The 19,431-nt window shown below is 47.2% G+C and overlaps 2 protein-coding genes across 3 annotated transcripts; one reads left to right on the top strand and one right to left on the bottom strand.

Moving 5' to 3' along the window:
• Positions 1–2,850: 2,850 nt before the first annotated feature.
• Positions 2,851–9,582, bottom strand: LOC114433618 (uncharacterized). Its single transcript, XM_028402261.1, has 13 exons — positions 9,431–9,582; positions 8,895–9,097; positions 7,421–7,558; positions 7,130–7,247; positions 6,783–6,969; positions 6,508–6,649; positions 6,271–6,426; positions 5,796–5,851; positions 5,249–5,424; positions 4,762–5,162; positions 4,589–4,685; positions 4,211–4,502; positions 2,851–4,132 (listed from the first exon to the last, which is right to left on the bottom strand). Exons 1-13 carry the CDS (start codon positions 9,551–9,553, stop codon positions 3,939–3,941), a joined length of 2,283 nt encoding a protein of 760 aa, XP_028258062.1. The 5' UTR covers positions 9,554–9,582; the 3' UTR covers positions 2,851–3,938.
• Positions 9,583–10,685: 1,103 nt separating this feature from the next.
• Positions 10,686–18,994, top strand: arfgap2 (ADP-ribosylation factor GTPase activating protein 2). Of its 2 annotated transcripts, XM_028402262.1 has the most exons (17): positions 10,686–10,807; positions 11,713–11,831; positions 12,045–12,117; positions 12,222–12,353; positions 12,738–12,818; positions 13,080–13,182; positions 13,769–13,825; positions 14,227–14,271; positions 14,932–14,984; positions 17,139–17,275; positions 17,354–17,485; positions 17,580–17,708; positions 17,802–17,954; positions 18,053–18,179; positions 18,275–18,362; positions 18,465–18,589; positions 18,671–18,994. In XM_028402262.1, the coding sequence occupies exons 1-17, from the start codon at positions 10,736–10,738 to the stop codon at positions 18,689–18,691; spliced, it is 1,647 nt and encodes a 548-aa protein (XP_028258063.1). In that variant the 5' UTR covers positions 10,686–10,735; the 3' UTR covers positions 18,692–18,994. The 2 variants fall into 2 exon arrangements, with proteins under 2 accessions (XP_028258063.1, XP_028258065.1); XM_028402264.1 differs by lacking the exon at positions 14,227–14,271 and having other exon boundaries at positions 18,671–18,691.
• Positions 18,995–19,431: the final 437 nt, after the last annotated feature.

Raw genomic sequence — 19,431 nt, 5'->3', positions numbered from 1 at the left:
CTTCCACAATAATCCCGGTGCCAAAGAAGTCTCCCATCACCAGGATGAATGATATTTTTTAATATCTTTTATATTGCTTGTTTTTTGCACTGAAACTGGATGACGCTTTAATCTCATTGTACTTGTGTATACAATAAAAGGCTGAAACCTCTCACAGCAGCTCTTCAGACTTGAAGCTCTTTGATGAACTTGAAGATCTTCTGCTGCTTTGTAGACGTTAGGTCTAAACTTCTGTAAAGACAGAAAGGACATGTCGGTGTGCAGATAAGATAAATAACCTGAGGATATTTAGTTTGATTAAAGAACAAGGTGTAGGCCTATATAGAAAGTGAAATGAAATAACTCTGCACAGACACTGTGTGATGCTGCTTAGACATGACCTCTGTGTGTGGAACCCAGCCCAGTTACAGGAAACCTCCACCCTCCTCTTTGACAGTAAACTCTTCACCCTTATATGGAGTCTCATCAGAAATATGTCAGGCATCATCATCATCATCACAGCTGAGGACCTGACAAACATGTCGTCCACCTCCTGAGGTATTTGATCTAAATCAGCAGATCAGCCATTTAAATATTGAAATATTGAAATCCTCTTATCTCAAAATAAACTGAAAACTGGGTGTTAAAATCAATTTGATCAATTAATTCATGTTTGCTCTTTAGGACGATTTGTTTTTCATGAAAATCGATTTTATCTGTCGCTGGTCGCTTTTGACAAAACGAAAGTCGCTGGTGCTGAGGTGGAGCTGTAGACAGATCTCATCTGCCGTGACCTCAGGGGCAAAACATTCGAAAGAATAACATGATATTTGGAAAGATTTCTTTTGTTTTTAAAAGCATCTGATTGTGTGCCAGAAAACAGGATTACTGAGATCAGTGCTGTTCTTCCAGTCAGGTAATATCTGTGAGATCAATGTATCTTAAGAGAATGAGGAAGAGTCGCACATCAGTCAAAGACATTCCAGCTCATTACTGAGCCGACAAACATCACCACATTATTTTAAAATATGAATTTGAGACAACATGGCGACGGTTGGAGCATCCTGCAGGTCCATATTTATTTACTGTATTTTTCCGCTCACGTCTTTATGTGTGTGTGACACACACACAGAGTCTAAGACCACACAAACATCAGTTCAGGTGGCCCAGGTGTGTGTAGACTGAAGGTGACACTGCATCATGATTGACAGTTGATTGACAGTTATTGTGTTATACTGTGTGTTGTAAAGTGGAAACATGTTCGACAGGTGCTGCGCCGCGTTAGGCCGTTTCAGGTTCCAGCGTTGGCTGGCTGCTGGTTCCTGGCGTGTGATGACTGACAGGAAGCACTCGTATTAATATCAGAACATGGCGTGTCATTACCAGAAACTGCGACCAGGCCAGTGTGTCAAGGATTGTAGAGTTTCACAGAGTCAAACACTTTGATGTTTCCTGCCCTGATCTAAAGTTACATTCTGACAGTCACTTTGTTGTGTTGTTGGTCACATCAGGAGCACGTGTGTTAGAAAACTGAATGGACCGCACTCTGAACGTTTGTTTTAAAAGACTATAAAAGCAACAACTGACCAAGAAAAGAGGCCAGTGTGTGTCCATCTACTGCGTCTGTATGAAATACCGACATCCTCTGGTAGAAGCAGCTGTGAGTGTGTCCCTACGTGGGCTTTCACATCCACAGGCTGATCCACAGACGTTCCTGGTAAACTGAGTCACTGATGCTCAGTCAGCTCACCCACCCTGCACACAGACTGTTCTCCTATCTCCTGTCCTCCAGAATGTTAGACTTCCTAACATCACTGTAATCACAAGCTAGAGCCAGAAGGAGGCAGCAATGTGACATCGTGGATCCCAGTTTTCAGCAGTGTTAATTTTGGCAGATTTAGTTTTTGTTTTAGTCTTGTGACTAAAATGTCATTTGATTTTAGTCACATTTTAGTCATCAACATTTTTGAACTTTTAGTCTAGTTTTAGTCGACTAAATATCAAATAATTTTAGTCACTAAATCTGCCGTGGATTTAGTGACTAAAATATATGATATATATTTTTTCATGAAATATTTAAGGTTTGATTGTGCAATAAAACAGGCACAGCTTGTGTTATTTGAAACAAACACCTCTTTATTTAATTGCTATGACCTTTTCACAAAAGCAGCAGTGAACAGTGAGCTGCTCTCCCTGAATACACTGTTCAGTCATGACCTTCTTCATGAATCCTCCATAACTACAGCAAAACACTTCAGTGACAGCTTAGAAACAGGTCGCATGCTGTAAAACCATCAGCAGTGTCTTCATTTATAGATTTTGTCACGTGTATCTTTGAACGGAAGTTAAGATGACTCGTCTGCAAATGTCGCTTCAGGTTTGTTGTGTTTTTACCGCTGATAGTCGCTCCACACGGTTTGCAAACCGTCTTGTTTGTCTTGACATCAAACGTGTCCGTGTGTCTGTTCTTCTCCTGTTTTGTGTTACCATGCATGCATTCATGGGACTGCAGGGGTTTGAAGGTGATTGAAAGTGTTAATGTATCTGGCGCCCTCTGTTGATCACATGGCCTCATCATCATCATCAAGAATGTGGCAAAAGTTGACCTTGATGATAAAAAGAACATTTTAATGTGGAGGTCTGTGGGGACTGACACAGTGTTGGAGGCAGCCCTCAAGTGGACAGTGGGGGGAACTGCAGGGTTTGGATCATGAAATCACTGATCATCTGTGACGAGCTGGGATTCCCCTGCTGGTTTATTGTAAATGAAATGAACTGAAACAAAAAACAAACCACAAACACACACACAAAAAAACACACACACGCATGTTTATTATCACAGAGATAAAGATAAAGAAAGTACAATATATATATATATTTTCCCTTTTATTATAAAGAAATCCCATTGATCGATTATAAAACATGTCAGCACCACAGATAAACATATCGGGAACATTTCTGTCTGATGTGGCAGGTTTCAGGGTCGGTAACAATTTAAAAATAGTCGTGCAGTGATGAACTTTGAGATTAACACACACCTGATGGGAATTGCTGGAAACCTGTTTGCTGACACAAAAGTGTCAGAATCCAAAAAATCCACCTGAACTGGTCCAAGAGGAATTTTGTTTTGTTTGAAGTCTAAAGTGGTTTGGTGAGCTCTGGGTTGCCGGTCTGTTTGTTTTTCTTATTTTTCTTATCATGAGAAGCACAATCAGACAGATCGATACACTCAGTGAAGCGTCGATCGTGTTCTTTGTGTGGTGCCGTAAGAAGAATAATAAGATCATGCTGGTTTAAAGGATCTGTGTCGAGAAACAGGAAAAACTAAGAGGTGTGATGGCACGCAACCCTCACCTGGTCTGATCCGGGTTGGCGTGCTGCTATACAAGCACCCGAACGTCCCAAGATTAACACACAAAGACGTTTCACAAGTCTGTCTTAAATCACAATATACACACACACAAACTCACTCACAAAGCCCTGTCGCACCAGCCTTTAAAGGGGCATTTCACACCAAAATCAAATGAGGATCCAGATCCACCGGCGTCATCACCACAGGGGCCGGTGGATCTGGATCCTTCCAGATGATCCACAGACTGGTTGTGAGCAGAGGAACTATTTTCTCCTCAGTTCTGAAATAAGTAGGCACGCTGCCTTCAGCGCAGGGACACATTTGATAGATGTTCAGAAGAAAGTAGTTCCTACATAAAGGTGCTCACAAAATGTCTGTGCATGAAAAAAGGCACATTTTAAACAAGCTGAGCGCCAGCTGAGCAGGCAGATGGACAAACAGCAGCGCACAGGAACAGCATGAAAACCTGATTTTTGGGTGAACTGTCCCTTTAATCTTTATCCATTGATCCTTCACTGCATCCTAACAAACTGGAAGACGTTCGACATGTTTTAAGACAGACTTGTTAATAAGGTGGGAGAAGAGAACGAAGTGAGGTCAGCTGGGTTCAGTTGTCCCAGTCTGACACCATGAGAGCTCTGCAGTCCTCTTCCTTTCTCCTCCTGCTGTAGTAACCAACAAGCATGGCCAGCATCACCACGGACACCAGGAAGGCAGAGGCAAAGACGATGGTGGTGATGTTGGAGTTGAAGAACTGCTTGACCTTCCAGCCATCGCCGCTTGATCTGGTGTCAGGAGCAGCTGGAGGAGGAGTCACAGAAAGACATGAGGACCAGATACAGACAGATGAACACACAGGCAGGTCAGTCAGATGTTCACCTGCAAAAGGTGCAGCGGGTGCAGCGGGTGCAGCAGGAGCAGCGGGTCCTGCAGGTGCAGCGGGTGCAGCAGCTACATTGCTCTGCTTCATTGGAATAGCCTGGTCAGTCTCAGCAGCACTGGGCAGACCGGTCCCAACAAACTGCAGAGGACCCTGGGTAATGTAGTGACTGACGGTCTCCTTGCTCAGCGCTCGCCTGCGTCTGCGTGACGGGTTCGACAGACATCCCTGTGCACATCTGGAGAAGGGGTTTCCAGGCTCGCAGAGGATGACGGAGCATGTGATGTACACCTGCAGGACGGCAGAATGATCTGAGTTTCACAGGGCCCCGCCCCCTCTGAAACAGGATTGGCTAGCCTCAGTGCGTCCTACGTTACCTGGTCAAAGTTTCCAGTGAACTTGAAGGCTTGAACCTCAAACTGAAAGGCCGTTTGAATGGACGGGTAGACTTTAACTGTCTCATCCTCCTTACACCTGCAGAAAAAATGAGTGTGACAGGATGATCATAATTTTCTCAGAAATCACAGATAAAAACATTTTTTCCGCTCACCCGTTCTTGATGATGTCATAATAGAGGGCGTTGCCAGCGTTGTCGTCAGGCGTGGCTTTGCAGGACTCCACAAACAGAGTGACGTTGGGCAGATCTGAATTGGCCTGGATGCCCATGTAGATGGTTTCCAGCAGCTTCACCTCCACTGGGTAGGCGCTGGGCTCCACCCTCTTTGTGAAGTTGTTGTTTGTAAATATTTCGAAGGTGTAGCCGAAGCTGCCGAAGCTGGACTCGGTGAAGATGTAGTCGGACTTGTGGAGGTTGTAGTAACTGGAGATGGTGAGGGTTTTAGGAAACTGGCAGGAGAAGTCAACCCGAACCGTCTCCCTGCGGATGATGACCTCAGAGGGCAGCACGAAGGAGTTGATCTGATTCCCAAACACGATGAAGTCGCCTTTGTCCTGTGTTTGACACAAAGCAGAGGAGCCGTTAGCTGTCTGACAGGAGTGGCCGCTCACTGAGAATACAAAGCTTTTCCTCCCCACACCTGCAGTTTGGTGCCGCAGGTGCTGAACGACATGGTGCCCATGATGTGAGTGCTGTTGGAGGTGAGCGAGCAGGACGGATCTCTCAGCTCCAGGAAGTTCTCATCAATGCCGGGCATGGAGGACTTGTCCAGGATCACCGTCATCTTGTTAGGCAAACACTGCACGGTGGCCTTACCTGTGAATCACAGTCTGCAGCTGCCATCAGCGTGTACTCACACTGTGCCCATGCAGGCAGCCTGAGGCCAGCGCGCTCTGAGGCGCCTGCATCACTTTCACCTCATGCACCACACAGTAATACAGGAAGTGACCAGTGACAGCATCTGCTTCCTGCTTGTCTGAGGTGTTTCCTGAAACATGTGTTGCTGGAGGCTGCTGATACGGGAAGCACTGGCAGGTCCAGTCAGTGAACCTCAGGAGTCTGCTGGTGCTTCTGTTCTGGTGACAGTGACGGGCTGGCTCACAGTCACCCTCGCGCCCGTGAACAGGCTTAAATATCGCCCCGCTGTGTTACTGTGAGTGACGGTTTTTAACAGACGATTAACAAACCTTGAACGACGGATGCCTGGGTTACCATGACAACGACACACCTCATCTCCGATTGGCTTGAAGAAGAAACAAAGGAAACATTTTAAGGTGAAAACACAACAAAGAACTGTGTAACATTTGACTGATTATTATTCACCAATCAGTGTCGGAGATAATGTCCACAACTAGCATGTGCTTTCAGAGACAGTAGTTGTTGCTAGTATGCTAAGCTACGCTAAATCATTTTCCCAAGACTACTTTCTGATATAAAGCAGTTTGACGTTTTAGATTTTGTTCAACATTTCAAAGCACAAAAAAAATGAAAATAAGCTTTAGCAAATGCTAACAGCTAGCATTAATCTCTGCTAGTTCTTTAGAAATGTGCACACTAGGTACAATGGTAAGAATATAAACCATAATCTGTGTTACATGAGGGATTTTCTGACTTTAAATAAGGAACGTGAGGACAGAACAGGGACAATGGACATGGACTCACGTTTCATTGGTCTCGGCAGTGAAGCAGAGGGGGACGAATCTGTACAGGTCGCTCTGCTGTGGCGTCCAGCTCAGGGTGACCTCTGCTTTCCCATTTGTGCCCACTGTGAAGACTTTGGTAACGTTCTGAGGACCGCTGACCTGGAAGTCACGTATGCTTCATGGACAGAAGGACAAAGAGACGCGGGGTGAGTACCTCCTCTGAGATCCAGGAGCTCTGAGGGTCTGAAGCTCGTACCTGGTGTGGTAGGCTTGTGCCTCAGCAAACAGCTGGAAGCGCTGACCCACGGTGGCGTGGAGAACATCCCCGTGGGATGGGGTCCTGGACAGGAACATGGGCTGTGAGTAACCCGCATCACAGATGGGTATTGGAGAGAGGACTGGGACAGAGACACAGAGAGGACTGAGACATTTTGATTGTTACAAGACATTATCAAAATGTCTTCAAGTCCTCAGGTCTGAGTGTTAATGATGAGTTTGTGGTGAAACGAGGTCCTCTGTCTTTGGACTCACTCTGCACCGAGAACTGTAGCTTCACCCTGCAGAGCGGCGCTGCGTCCTGGTCTGAGGCGTCCCGGTACACAGAGGACCCATCTGCATACGTCACCGTGATGTTTTTGGTGGAGAAGTCCTCCAGCATCACCTCGAACACGTGGACTCCAGGTCCTACTTTACCTGAGGCGCTGAGAGTGCACGAGGCCTGCGAGGACACAAGGAGGATGATGAGCTGACAGGTCAGATGGCTCTGTCCTCTCTGCACTGCTGGTCCCTGTCTCAGCTCATCACAGCTGTTAGAGTTCTAAGCGCCCGACCCGTGTGGGCGCAGCCCTGTCAGCCATGTTTGGTCTGATCTGAATTACCTCGTCCAGAGTGAAGTTTGAGGGCACCGTGGCGTTTGGGGCGAAGCTGCATCTGACCTCGTCTCTGTCAGGATCGTGTGCCAGCAGATGAATCGGTGAAAAACAGTTCTGAGGCACCCTGCAGCAACACACAGACACTACACATTAGCACACACAAGGACACACAACCACAGACTCACACACAGGGTGGCAGCTCAAGGACTGATGTCACCGACACGTTGTAATACAGACTGATCAGGACGGCACTGATTCACGTCATCTGTGTCCTCGGTGCAGTTTAAGGGTCCGTACCGTATAGAGGACACCGTGGTGGTGACGGGACAGCTGTTCAGGGCGCGAGAGTCAGACCGAGTCCCCAGGTCCACCTCAGTGCGGGACGTCCAGCTGGATTTTCCTTCGACGTTAGACTCCCAGCAGCAGCCCGAGTCCCTGAGCAGAGGAAGGAGGAGAGTTATTACTACACACACACACACACAAACACTCACACACACACACAAACACTCACACACACACACAAACACTCACACACACACACGTGTGTGCACACACACACACAAACACTCACACACACACACATGTGTCCACACACGCACACAAACACTCACACACACACACACGTGTGTGCACACACACAAACACTCACACACACTCACATACAAACACACACACACACAAACACTCACACACACACACACACACACAAACACTCACACACTCACACACTCACACACACACAAACTCACACACACATGTATGCACACACACACAGTCACACACACACACACAGTCACACACACACACACAGTCACACACTCTCACACACACACACTCTTCATTTTTGTGGTGACAAATCTGTGTCCCAGACTGAAGGTCCCTGCGGATCATTTCTGTCTTTCTTGTGAAACACTGAACACTGTTTTGTTGTCGGGGTTAATTGAGGGTTGCTGGGGTTAATTCATTTAAACACTGTGGCTGTGTGCTACACACACTGCATTGATACAGCTGCACATATTTTGTTGTTTAAATCTGTAAATGCATTTGATCAAGGTGAACTTCAGACCCACACGTCACATGGTCTCTCAGCTCCAGCCGTGCAGATTAAAGGTTAAAACAATGAGGTGTGTTCGCTTTGCATTCAGAGGTTTATTAAAAAAACAAACTATGAGGAAGTGTTCCTGTTCACATGATTAGTAACAATGGAGGTGAGGCTGTGTGAACAAGCAGTGGATCAGCTGGGGTTAATTCTAATGACCCCCCCGGGGAGGCGGAGCGGGACCAACAAAAACATGTTGATCCTTCGTCATCGTTAGATAAAGGGTGAAGAAAACGGAGGATTATCGGGACACTGGAATGTGGAGAGGCAGACCTGGACCCTGTAATTATCTGATAATGGACTCTATAACACCTGCTCTCAGGTTCACACACAGCTTCATTAAGTGAAACCTAAATACATCTGATGTTATCTCTGTTCAACTTAAAATGTCATAAATGATTTGGTTAAATACACAAAAATAATCTGACTTTATTTCAGACCTGTTTGTTTGTTTGTTTTGGGATTGAGGAGGATTTATGACTTTACAAAATAACGTTAACCCCCACATTTGGAGTTTGTCTCCATGTCTTCATGGATCTGGTTTCCTGCCACCCCTCCAGGCCTATCCTGCAGCCCCTCAGGACTGCAGCCAGGCTACACCCAAAGACCTGGAACCGCCTGGAGGTCTGACACCTCAGCAGTGAAGTCAGTGTGTGTGTGAGCTGCACGTACCTCAGTGTGAAGGACGTTTTGTTGGTGTGGACGGTCGCTGTTGTGTGTCCCTCCAGCTGGCACCATCTGTTCTGGCCCGTGCTGTCCTGGTCCGTCTGCAGGGCGCTCACCTTCTGGAAGTCCGAGCAGGCGCCGTCGCCACACGAGAAAGACGACTGATCCTGACAGGCGCTCCTGCCATTCAGTCTGTGATAGAAGGTCAGCTACAAAAAGACAAACGAGGAAGAAGCTGAACACGCTGTCCCTCAGATGTCTCTGCTGGTTGTCCAAGTGTCCAAAGTTTCCTTATGGACACACTGTAAGTCCTCCGTGTGTGACAGTATTATTATGATATGTCTGAACACCCACAGACCTTCTGAGGGTCGTTTTCCCTTCTGTCACATGTTGTTCAACACAAAGTCCTCCACACACACACACACACACACACACAGACACACACACAGACACACAGAGACACACACAGACACTCATGACGTGTGTGTGTGCAGAATAACTCAGTTATGATGATATAGAATATGAAGAATAAGGCACCATACCTCAAAGCTCCCGTCCTCCTTCTTGTGTGGCGGCATTAAACTGACGCTGTCTCCATAGAAGCTGACCGCCGCGGCGGCCCTCAGGAACGCCAGCAGCAGCAGCAGCGCTGCACCTGCCTCCATGTCTGCTGCAATCTGTTCATACTCAGTGTCAGTCAGTCAGTTTCAATCTGACAGGTGGAGGAGGCGTTCCCCTCTGACTTCACCAAACAGGACGCACCGGATCCGGGCTGACCTGTAATTATTTTGGGTAGGTCCATCCGCTGAAGCTTTATGTAGATGTGCTTCATCACCTGGGTCACACCCAGCAGCAGAGACACTGAAGGGGATGATCAACAATGTGTGGAATCTGTTTGGACTCATTACAAAAAGCAAACATGTTCCTAGAAGTGAAAGGACCAGGAGGGCCGGGCTGTGCCAAAGAGAGACAGCAACATTATGAAACAATATGTTCATCTCCAGCCTCTGTTCGACTCCGATAATTTAGGCTTTGCTGTGATAGGCGTGGGTTTGAACACACACGAGTGATGATCAGTTATGTGAAGGGAGTGTCATCGGGTTCCATCACCCAGGGTTATTTCAGGAAACAGTTCAGTGTTTTAGAGTATTCAGCTGCTCCTACAAATAAAGAGTGAATCTGTCCTTTCACATATTCTTCTCTACTGTTGTCTAGGTGCCTGAAATAAAGTGCATGGATGCATATAGCTCAAAATATTGTTTCTTTTTATAAAACAAAATATTTCTACAAATCCCTCCATTTAAACCGGGATAAACAAATAACAGCAGAAGAGAAGCTTTTGTAATTCTCCTGGTTGTATGTAGGTGGGGTTTGTTTAAGAAGAGTATTGCATCATGTTACATTCATTACATGCATCACACTCTTTTCTTTCTGAGATTATTTTCTGCAGTAATCCAAATTCAGGGTTCAGGGTTATTCTGATGAACACTGTCAGACTGTGAATTAACAGTAAGACAACAGGTGGGAGCAGGTGACGCTGACTTCCGGATGGATCTACATACGTCATCAACGTGTATGTGTGGCACACTCTCTGCCGGCTGCTGATTGGCTGGATGCTGCTTATTAGTTTATAATTTATTACATACTCCGTATTAACAAAACGATAATAAACAGAGTCTTTATGTCCTTCGATCAATTCTGTATTGATTCTGTGTTCTTGACGTCACGTTTTTTTTTTCTTTTTAATGATTTCTCTGTTAGTCACCGTCCAATTCAACTTTTGTCCGGTTTGGAACACACAAGTTTCCGTAGTGACGTCAGTTTGTGGAAATCGTCAGAGTGGTAAGATGGCTACGGAACCAAATAAGACCGAGATCCTTACCATTTTCAAACGATTAAGATCGATTCCTACAAACAAGGTAACGGAACACGACGCCGTCACTGTGTGTGTACGTCTCCGTGAACTCGGGTCTCACTGGCAGGCGTCGGTTAGCTTCGTCTGTCCGGTTAAAAGCAGTTAGCTGGCTAGCTAGCTGCTCTACGTGTAGCTAGGCCTGGCAGCTAACCCGAGCTAACGGCTGCTAGCCTGCCGGTAAAGCAGCAACATAAAGGCCACGTAAACGTTCTGTGTACACTGAAGCTGCGACACGTTCAGGACTGAAGCGGAGGATGGATCCTCACACACACACACACACACACACAATAAGCAACACACGTTATTTAACACTGTCGCGTTAACGTACATATCGAAAGACTTGATGTTTGACAGTATCGATCCGCCTGCTGCTGATGTGTGTTAGCTACATGACATCTGGACTTATAGATCATTTTTACACGTGTTACTGAAATAACGCTTGATGTTACACCATAAAATAAGATGTGCCTTCATTCACAGAGCGAGATATTGCAAATAATTGAAACAAACTTAAAGATAATTGTGAATGAGATTAAAATATGAGAGTGTAAATGGAAACATTAAAAGAAACGTATCTGAATCGCAGTATTGAGGGGACCAGGTCAGACTTTGTTCTCCCTGTTATCATGTCACAGTATAAGTTTCAGATGTCACCTGGTTTCTGAACCATGAGTGTGGATGAATATGATGGCGAGCAGCTCATTACAGGAGTGCTCGTGGCCGTACTGCTGCAGTTTTGTTAAATTATTCTATTTTTATGCACCTTAAACCTTTGCTGGTTTTCAGTGTGTTCAGGGAAACCTGTTTCTGCCCCTGAGAATCTTTGACTCTGTGTGTTTGGTGTTCTCGTGTTGAGCGGCAGAGCTCAGTTACAGCAGCTGATGAAAAGTTCATACCGTTTGTCTGCAGGTATGTTTTGACTGTGCCGCCAAAAACCCCAGCTGGGCCAGTATCCCGTACGGCGTCTTTCTGTGCATCGACTGCTCTGGCATCCACCGCTCGCTGGGAGTTCACCTCAGCTTCATTAGGTAAGCTTCAGGGGCACACACTGCTTTGACAGCTTTATTGAGTGCTTCAGCAGGCTCTAATCGGCAGACGTCTGTGTGGAATGTGGACCCTGTGTTCTGCCTAAATCTGTCTGTTGACTGCAGGTTGTAAATTTTCCCACACACTGAGCGAACTGCATCACTACAGCCAGTCACAGTGGGTAATTAACCACATGCCTTCCTTCCCCTCCTCAGATCCACCGAGTTAGACTCCAACTGGAACTGGTTCCAGCTCAGATGTATGCAGGTCGGAGGAAATGCCAACGCAGTAAGTTTGAAGGCTTTTAACCTGATTAACGACACTGTGCTGGTGAGGCACATCCCTGTGGTTTTAGACACAGTACAGTAACTTGTCTGTCTTTGCGTGTGAAGACGGCGTTCTTCCGCCAGCACGGCTGCTCCACCAATGACACCAATGCCAAGTATAACAGCCGTGCGGCCCAGATGTACAGGGAGAAGATTCGGCAGCAGGCCAATGCTGCGTTGTCCAAATATGGCACAGATGTGAGTACCAACGATTCTGAGCAGCTTCTGGATGTTCCTCTGTCCTGTCACACACAGAGAGCTCAGACGTGTGTGTGTGTGCGTGTGTGTGTGCGCATGCTCAGGTGCAGGTTTATTGCACACAGACACACACAGGACACTTCAGCCGGTGTGTGTCTGTCAAACAAAACACAATCATGAAGCAACTTTTTTTCTGAGTATTTTTGTTATGTTGTGAGTCACAGGGACATTGACATATTACGTAAGGCTGGTAAAGGGCCTGTCAGAGTCTGAGCCCTGTAGCAGGTCAGAGTACACTGGGTGTGTGCGTGTCTCAGAGAATTGTGGACCTGCTGTGAACATCATTAATGGAGTCGTATTAATTACCGGCTCCTGTCCTTGCAGCTGTGGATCGACTCCTCTGCTGGAAACACTCCTGCAGCTGCTGAGAAGACAGAAACGGACTTCTTTGCAGAGCATACACAGGTTGGAGTCTTAGTATGGATCAATATATTTATACTAGATAAAAGTATTGATAAAATGTTGAAACATCTGAACCAGAAGTGCTTATAGTTTACGGTGTCATGTGTCGGTCTGTATTATCACTGCTGCCGTATGTCGACATCTGTCAGCTGACTGAGTTACAGCAGCTTGTTATTATTACATAGACGATTAGATTACATCGACACGTCTGTCAGACTCAAACCTGAAGCTATAGCTCTAAAGTTTCATGTATTTTTCTTGCAGCCTGCCACTGACTGGAACATGGCGGCGCCCGCTGTGCCTGAACAGAACGGAGCAGCCATCACCCCGCAGCTGGACGTGACGACTAAAGGCCCGGATGACACCCGTCAGTACAAAGACACACACTCCTGCTACCTCAGTTAGTTCAGGGGACACACAGCTTACCTGCCTGACAGTGTAAACAGTCCTCTGTGTCTTTGAGACGATGATGATGTCATCGGGGTTATTGACAGTGGGGGGGGGGGGGTCTAATTAAAGCCTCAAAGATAGATGGAGGGAGGGATGTATGCAGAAGCTACAAGCTACACATGTTGAATAATGTGGTGACTTAATGTACGATCTGTGAACATGGATATCAGAGCCTGGAGCTGTCTGGTCCTGGAGGTCAGTCTGTGCAGAGAGCCCACAGGCTGCTGCATGTGTGAGCTGTTAACTGTCAGATCTATGGAACAGACGCAGCACCAGAACGTAGCTTAGCTCAAACTAGCCTGTCACTGAAATGTTCACATTGACTATGTCCTCTGTGGTTGTCTGTTTACAGTGAATTGTGGGAAATGTAGTGCCTCACACATAAAGAGCATGGTGCAGGCAGGTCCTGCTTTAATCTGAACCTGTTCAGGAAGATAGATATAAACATGGAATATGTCATTTCAACCTACTTCCTGTTAACCAGTGCTGAACTCTCTCTGTAGAGCCAGACGAAGGACCCAGCATCGATGGTCTGAGCACTTCCCCCAAAGCCTCCATCGGTGAGTACGTTCTCTTTCATAACCTCAGAGCTGTCATCTGCAGCTCCTCCTCATGTTCAGACGTTCATACTTTGTGGGTCAGGCTCTCTTTCTGTCGGTAGGACTGCACGTTACACTGCAGAGACGTTCTCCACCTCACACACACACAGAGCGTGGGGTGGGGTCTAAAACATGTAGTTTCCTACATTAATGTAAAGAATAATTTACACAGAGCACACTTTACAGAAATATTACATCATGATTGTGCCTGAAGGGAGATGAAATCACAACATGTGGAGGTCATAAAGCACAGAAGCAGCTGTTGATGTGTTGTTTGAAAGTCGTCCACCTCTGAGCAGCAGGTAAACCTCTTCCTGTGTTTTTGAACCCGCTGGTGGTGATTGGTTGGTCCTGTCCTGTAGAGGACTCCATGCGTTTGTCATCACAGGACGGATGGACACCTACAGGTGAACAGTGTGGCCGGCATGGTTGTGCAGCTTGATTGATGTTCCCTTGGCCGCCTCCCACCCTCTCTTGCTCTCTGCTCGTCACATGTTGGAACCAGCTGACCCAGCCGTGTGAGCTCCTCATGGTTGTGTGTTGTCTCTGCCGGGCAGCTGCTGGTTAACAAGATGCTGTTTGACAAGCTGGGAAATCATAAATGGCTTTGTTGTGTAAAACGGACAGGTTTTGTGGAGCTGTCGCACATCTCTGCGGGGAATTCTGAGTATTGTGCCTGCAGCGTTTCAGGTGTGGTTTGTTGACGCTGATGTGGAGTCTCTGGAAGATGAAGAGCTTCATAAACATCTGCAAAATCCAGTTCCAGTGCTCCCGTTTGTCAAAGTTCTCCTGATGGCTGAACTGGCTGACTAACACAAGAGTGAGTGTGTCATCGTGGCGTCACGCACGCAGCGTGCTGACGTGCTGCAGCCTTCGTGCCTCTGAGCGTGATGCTTTGTCTGGAATGATCGGACGAGCTGCAGGCTGAGCTGCAGGCTGAGCTGCAGGCGGAGCTGCAGGCTGAGCTGCAAGCTGAGCTTCTAGCAGCGTCTCCTCATTTCCCTGAGCTGCTGTTTTTCTACAAACATCTTATCTGCTTTGTGTTATTGATATGATTTTTGTTCCAGATGTGAAGCCCTCCATCATCGGCAAAAAGAAGCCTACAGCGGCCAAAAAAGGGGTGAGTCAAGAGATGGGCTGTGTCTGAAATCACTCCCTAATCACTACATATGGTCTATATAGAGCCTCCGCCATGTTGTAGTGCTGTCTGAATTCTAAGTGAATTATATAGGGCCCTCAATGCAGTATAAAAATGAGTGTCCAGCCGAAGGTCACTACTTTAAGCAATATGTCCCATCATGCATTGCACAGACCGGCGAGGAAGTTACGCCACCTGTCTTATGAACATAATGATGGTTTAAAGAATGCAGCATGACCGGCTGTGTTTGTTTATTAATGTTTACCATAAAACGTTTATTCGGCTCATTTAATTTGCGACGGCAATGACGTCATTTTTATTTTTGAACCTTTTCTGATAACATAACGCACAAGACAAACCACACACAATAGACTCAAACCAGTCGTACACCAAAACACCAAATACACTCCAAATACTGCCAAAGTCCACAGAATATATGCATCATCTATACGTCAGTCTCTCAGATGTTGGAAGTGTCCAGTAGATGTCAGAAACTGTCCATGAGGTGAACACCAAAAGGGGTCGGAGGCACTTGAGGTGTTAGTTATATTCAAAGGGCATAAAAGGGAAACATACAGCCATAAAAAAAAAATATAGACTATGCATATATGTCTAACTTGATACAGTATTCTTCTCCCCGTTAATATAATCGGCGCGGGTGTCAGACATTGTGTATTAAGATAAGCAGTGACGCCATCAACGGCGACAGGTGGCGTCCGAAATGTCTGAAAATGCTTTCAGTGAGTTCACTATTTGCTGCCCTACACTGACCTCCACATATGGGGAGGAGGGAGTGGTTTCAAACAGCCATGGACACCGCTGTTCATGATGCATTGTGGGATACACTGAGGGCCCTATATGGGGTCTGTGATTCAGACAGAGTGGTGAAGGCTCTGTGGGGGCCCTGTGTAGTGATCACAGCCTCTGACTGATCTTACACTGTACTGAACAGAAGAGTTCAGAGACACTAAAACTGCACTCTAAAGCAGGGGTCTCAAAGTCAACTTACCCGGGGGCCGCTGGGGGTATAGTCTGGGTGAGGCTGGGCCTCATTTAAGGCCGCATTTATAAAAAAAAAAAAAAAAAAAGCGGTTTCAAATATTCCAAAAAAGTACAACTGGTCCAATCGTCTCAATCTTTATTAATAACAGGTCAGAATAGGGATGCAAATTATTGATTAATTCAATAATCGTTAGTTGAATGACCTTATCGATCGAATTGATTAGAGGTGATTTTCCTGGGCCTGAATTTCCCTCAGTTTCACTAAGACTAAAAGCTAAACATTGTTTACTAAATAAACTGCATGTCATATTCCTTAATGAGTGATTTGCTGTACCTTTGGAGAGACAGTACAGACAATGACATTTATGTAGGCTAGTATAACAAAATCTATTGTGAATAGAAATGAAATAAAATATGTCAGCTGCTTTAACATGAAAAGAAGTTGTTCACTGGCTCCTCACACAGACACATGTCAGGAGTCAGGCGTGTGCGCAGCTTGTTTACAGTGAGGGCAGCTACTGAGAACATGTGTTCCATTCAACCAGCATCCTGATTAAAAAGAAAGAAAGAAACTCCAAGTGCTTCGTGTGACCTGCGTATTCACAGCGAGCACAAATGGAAGTGCTGATTAACACGCGGCAGTCTCCTAGTTTGATCCATTCTGGGACTATATTCTGACGGAGCACTGCTACATGCGCACAGAGATCACGCAGCACCTGAAAACAAACACCGTCAACATACCAGCATGGCTAGGCTGGGACTCCTCTGCAGCGGAGAAATGCACGAGCATGTACAGACAGAAACGACACGCCGAGGAGAACGGAGGCTGCCACTCCTCAAAAAAATTCAAACTAAATATCAGAGAAATACTGACGGGCAATTAATAATAAAAATAAAATGCACAGGACAAGCCTCAGCAAATAAGTGCGTGTGAGAAAAATGTGCGGGCCGCACTAACACTAAACTTTGATGTCAAGTGGGGGGCTACAAAATATCGGCTCGCGGGCCGCTACTTTGAGACCCCTGCTCTAAAGGGTTAATTAATCATGAACCTGTGGTAGATGTTTTAGCCTGTACACGAGCTTTCATATCAAACATGGTTCCAACCTGTGTTCCATGTGTCATGTGCTGCAGCTCGGTGCAAAGAAAGGCCTCGGTGCGCAGAAGGTGAGCAGCAAGAGCTTCTCTGAGGTGGAGAAGCAGGCCCAGGTGGCTGAGAAGCTGAGGGAGGAGCAGGCGGCGGAGGCTAAGAAGCAAGCCGAGGAGTCCATGTAAGGAGCGCCCAGACGTTCCCAGTCTTACCGGAGCATGTTTCTGTGGTATTAATAAGCCCCCCCTCCTCTGTGCAGCGTGGCCTCCATGCGCCTGGCCTACAAGGAGCTGGAGATCGACAGGAAGATGGAGGACAAGAAGCTCCAGAGCCTGGAAGGCAAGAAGAAGGAGCAGGCCGAGCGGCTGGGCATGGGCTTCGGGAACAGGGGGTAACAGTGCTGCTCTGTGTGGCTGTGTGTGTTCTCACTGTGAGGTGTGGGTCTGGTGTGGGTCTGGTGTGTAACCGTGCGTCTCCTGTTTCAGCACCATGTCCCACTCAGTGATGTCAGAGATGCAGGTGATCGAGCAGGAGACGCCCGTGGGAGCCAAGTCCTCCTCTCGCTCCAAGCTGGACATGTTTGATGAGCCGGGCTTCACCTCCGGACCCCCAAAGTACGCACTACACCCCCCCCCAGCTGTCTGCTCTGCTGTAGGATCCTGTGTGTGTGTGTGTATGTGTGCGTTCATGTGTGTGTTCTGTCTCAGATACAAGGACAACCCGTTCACAGTGGGAGACAGCTTTGGCTCTCGGTGGGACACTGAGGGAGGGACGGCTTCTTTCACCACCTCCTGGGCCCTGGAGAAAGAGGACCCTAAAGAGGAGGTCACCATCTCAAGTATTCAGCCAATCGGAGAGAGGTATCTGCATGGATGTGCACACACACACACACACACACACACACACACTCTCCGTCAGCTCTCAGTCCTGATTCGGGCTCTTCTTGGGGGACGTTCAGACTTCCCAGCAGGAGGAAAGCTGAGGTGTCCGCTCCCGTCTCCGAGTCGAGTGAGGCCAGGCAGAAGTTCGCCAACGCCAAGGCCATCTCCTCCGACATGTTCTTCGGTCGGGAGAGCAGCGCTGAGGTGAGGCCTCCTTACATGAGGACTGACATCATCCTCTATTGTCCTAGAGCTCCAGCCTAAAGCAGTGACTCTGTTAACTCTGTCCTCTCTGTCAGTATGAGGCGAAGACCAGGCTGGAGAGCATGTCCGGCAGCACCTCCATCAGCTCAGCTGACCTGTTCGGGGACGGCACGGACCATAAAGGTGGGAGCCGCTCTCTGAGCCTGGTTTATTGTTATTGATCTCGGAGGATGAACTGATCCTCGATGGGAGTAGCATGATGTAACATGATGCGTCTCCTCTCAGCAAGGGCAGCGGGCTTCGACAGCGTGCTCCCCTCCGGCCCAGACATCGCACAGTTCAAACAGGGAGTGAAGACTGTAGCCGGCAAAATGGCCGTCCTCGCCAACGGCGTCATGAACACCATCCAGGTGAGCAGTGTGAGCAGTGTGGTTGTGCGCCTGGCTTCCTGTGTGCGCAGGCGCTTGCTGACTGTCTCTGTGTTCCTCCAGGATCGCTACGGCTCGTACTGAGGAGCGGGGGGGGGGGACATGTTAACGCCTGTAGAGCCAGCAGCCTCCTGACTGACGGAGGAGGCGGGAGGAGAGAGGACAGCATGGGGAAAATCGTCCTCCTCGCCCGTCCTCCGCCTGAGATGATGAGTCCAGGAGTGAGACAGTGTTTCTTTCTCTCATTCTCATCAGACTTCTTTCATCGAGTCTGTTTCTACAGCAGCCGTTTGTTGTTCTGCTGTCCACCATCTTCTGGTCTTAGATTTTCAAATGATGTCAGCGATATTTTATTCCTCATATATAAAGTGTTGATTTTGATTCTTATGTTTGTTTTGTGATATTAAAAGGTGCAGTTTATATATATTTTTAGGGTTAATTTGAAGACTCACTGCTGCTCGGTTTGTTTTTGACACAGGGTTCAGTTTGTGAGTTTGGGGTTACACCTCTCTGTCTGAGGACGGTTAAAGAAGCGCGGAGCAGAGGTATTTAAAGAGTTAATGTGGCGGTAATGATCAGACAGAAGGTGCCGACTCCAGGCTCATGAAGCGGTGGTCCTGTCGTGACTATGCATCTCCACCTTCAGATAGTTTCACTTTGATGTTTCTGCTGGCTGAATGTCGGGTCTGCCCTCATGGACCTGTAGTGTCGGAGGACCTCCGGTTTCCAGCTGTGTTCAGATGCTGATCCGCTGGCAGATAAAATCAGTCTGAGTATCTGTAACTTCCACTGCCGTGTAGAAAGCACCACTCTTATTGGTGGCG

Source organism: Parambassis ranga, chromosome 3 (genome assembly GCF_900634625.1).
Source record: "Parambassis ranga chromosome 3, fParRan2.1, whole genome shotgun sequence".
In the NCBI taxonomy this organism is placed as follows: Eukaryota; Metazoa; Chordata; class Actinopteri; family Ambassidae; genus Parambassis; species Parambassis ranga.
Note: the sequence above shows the minus strand (reverse complement) of the source record. Positions and strands in the feature narration are given on the sequence as shown.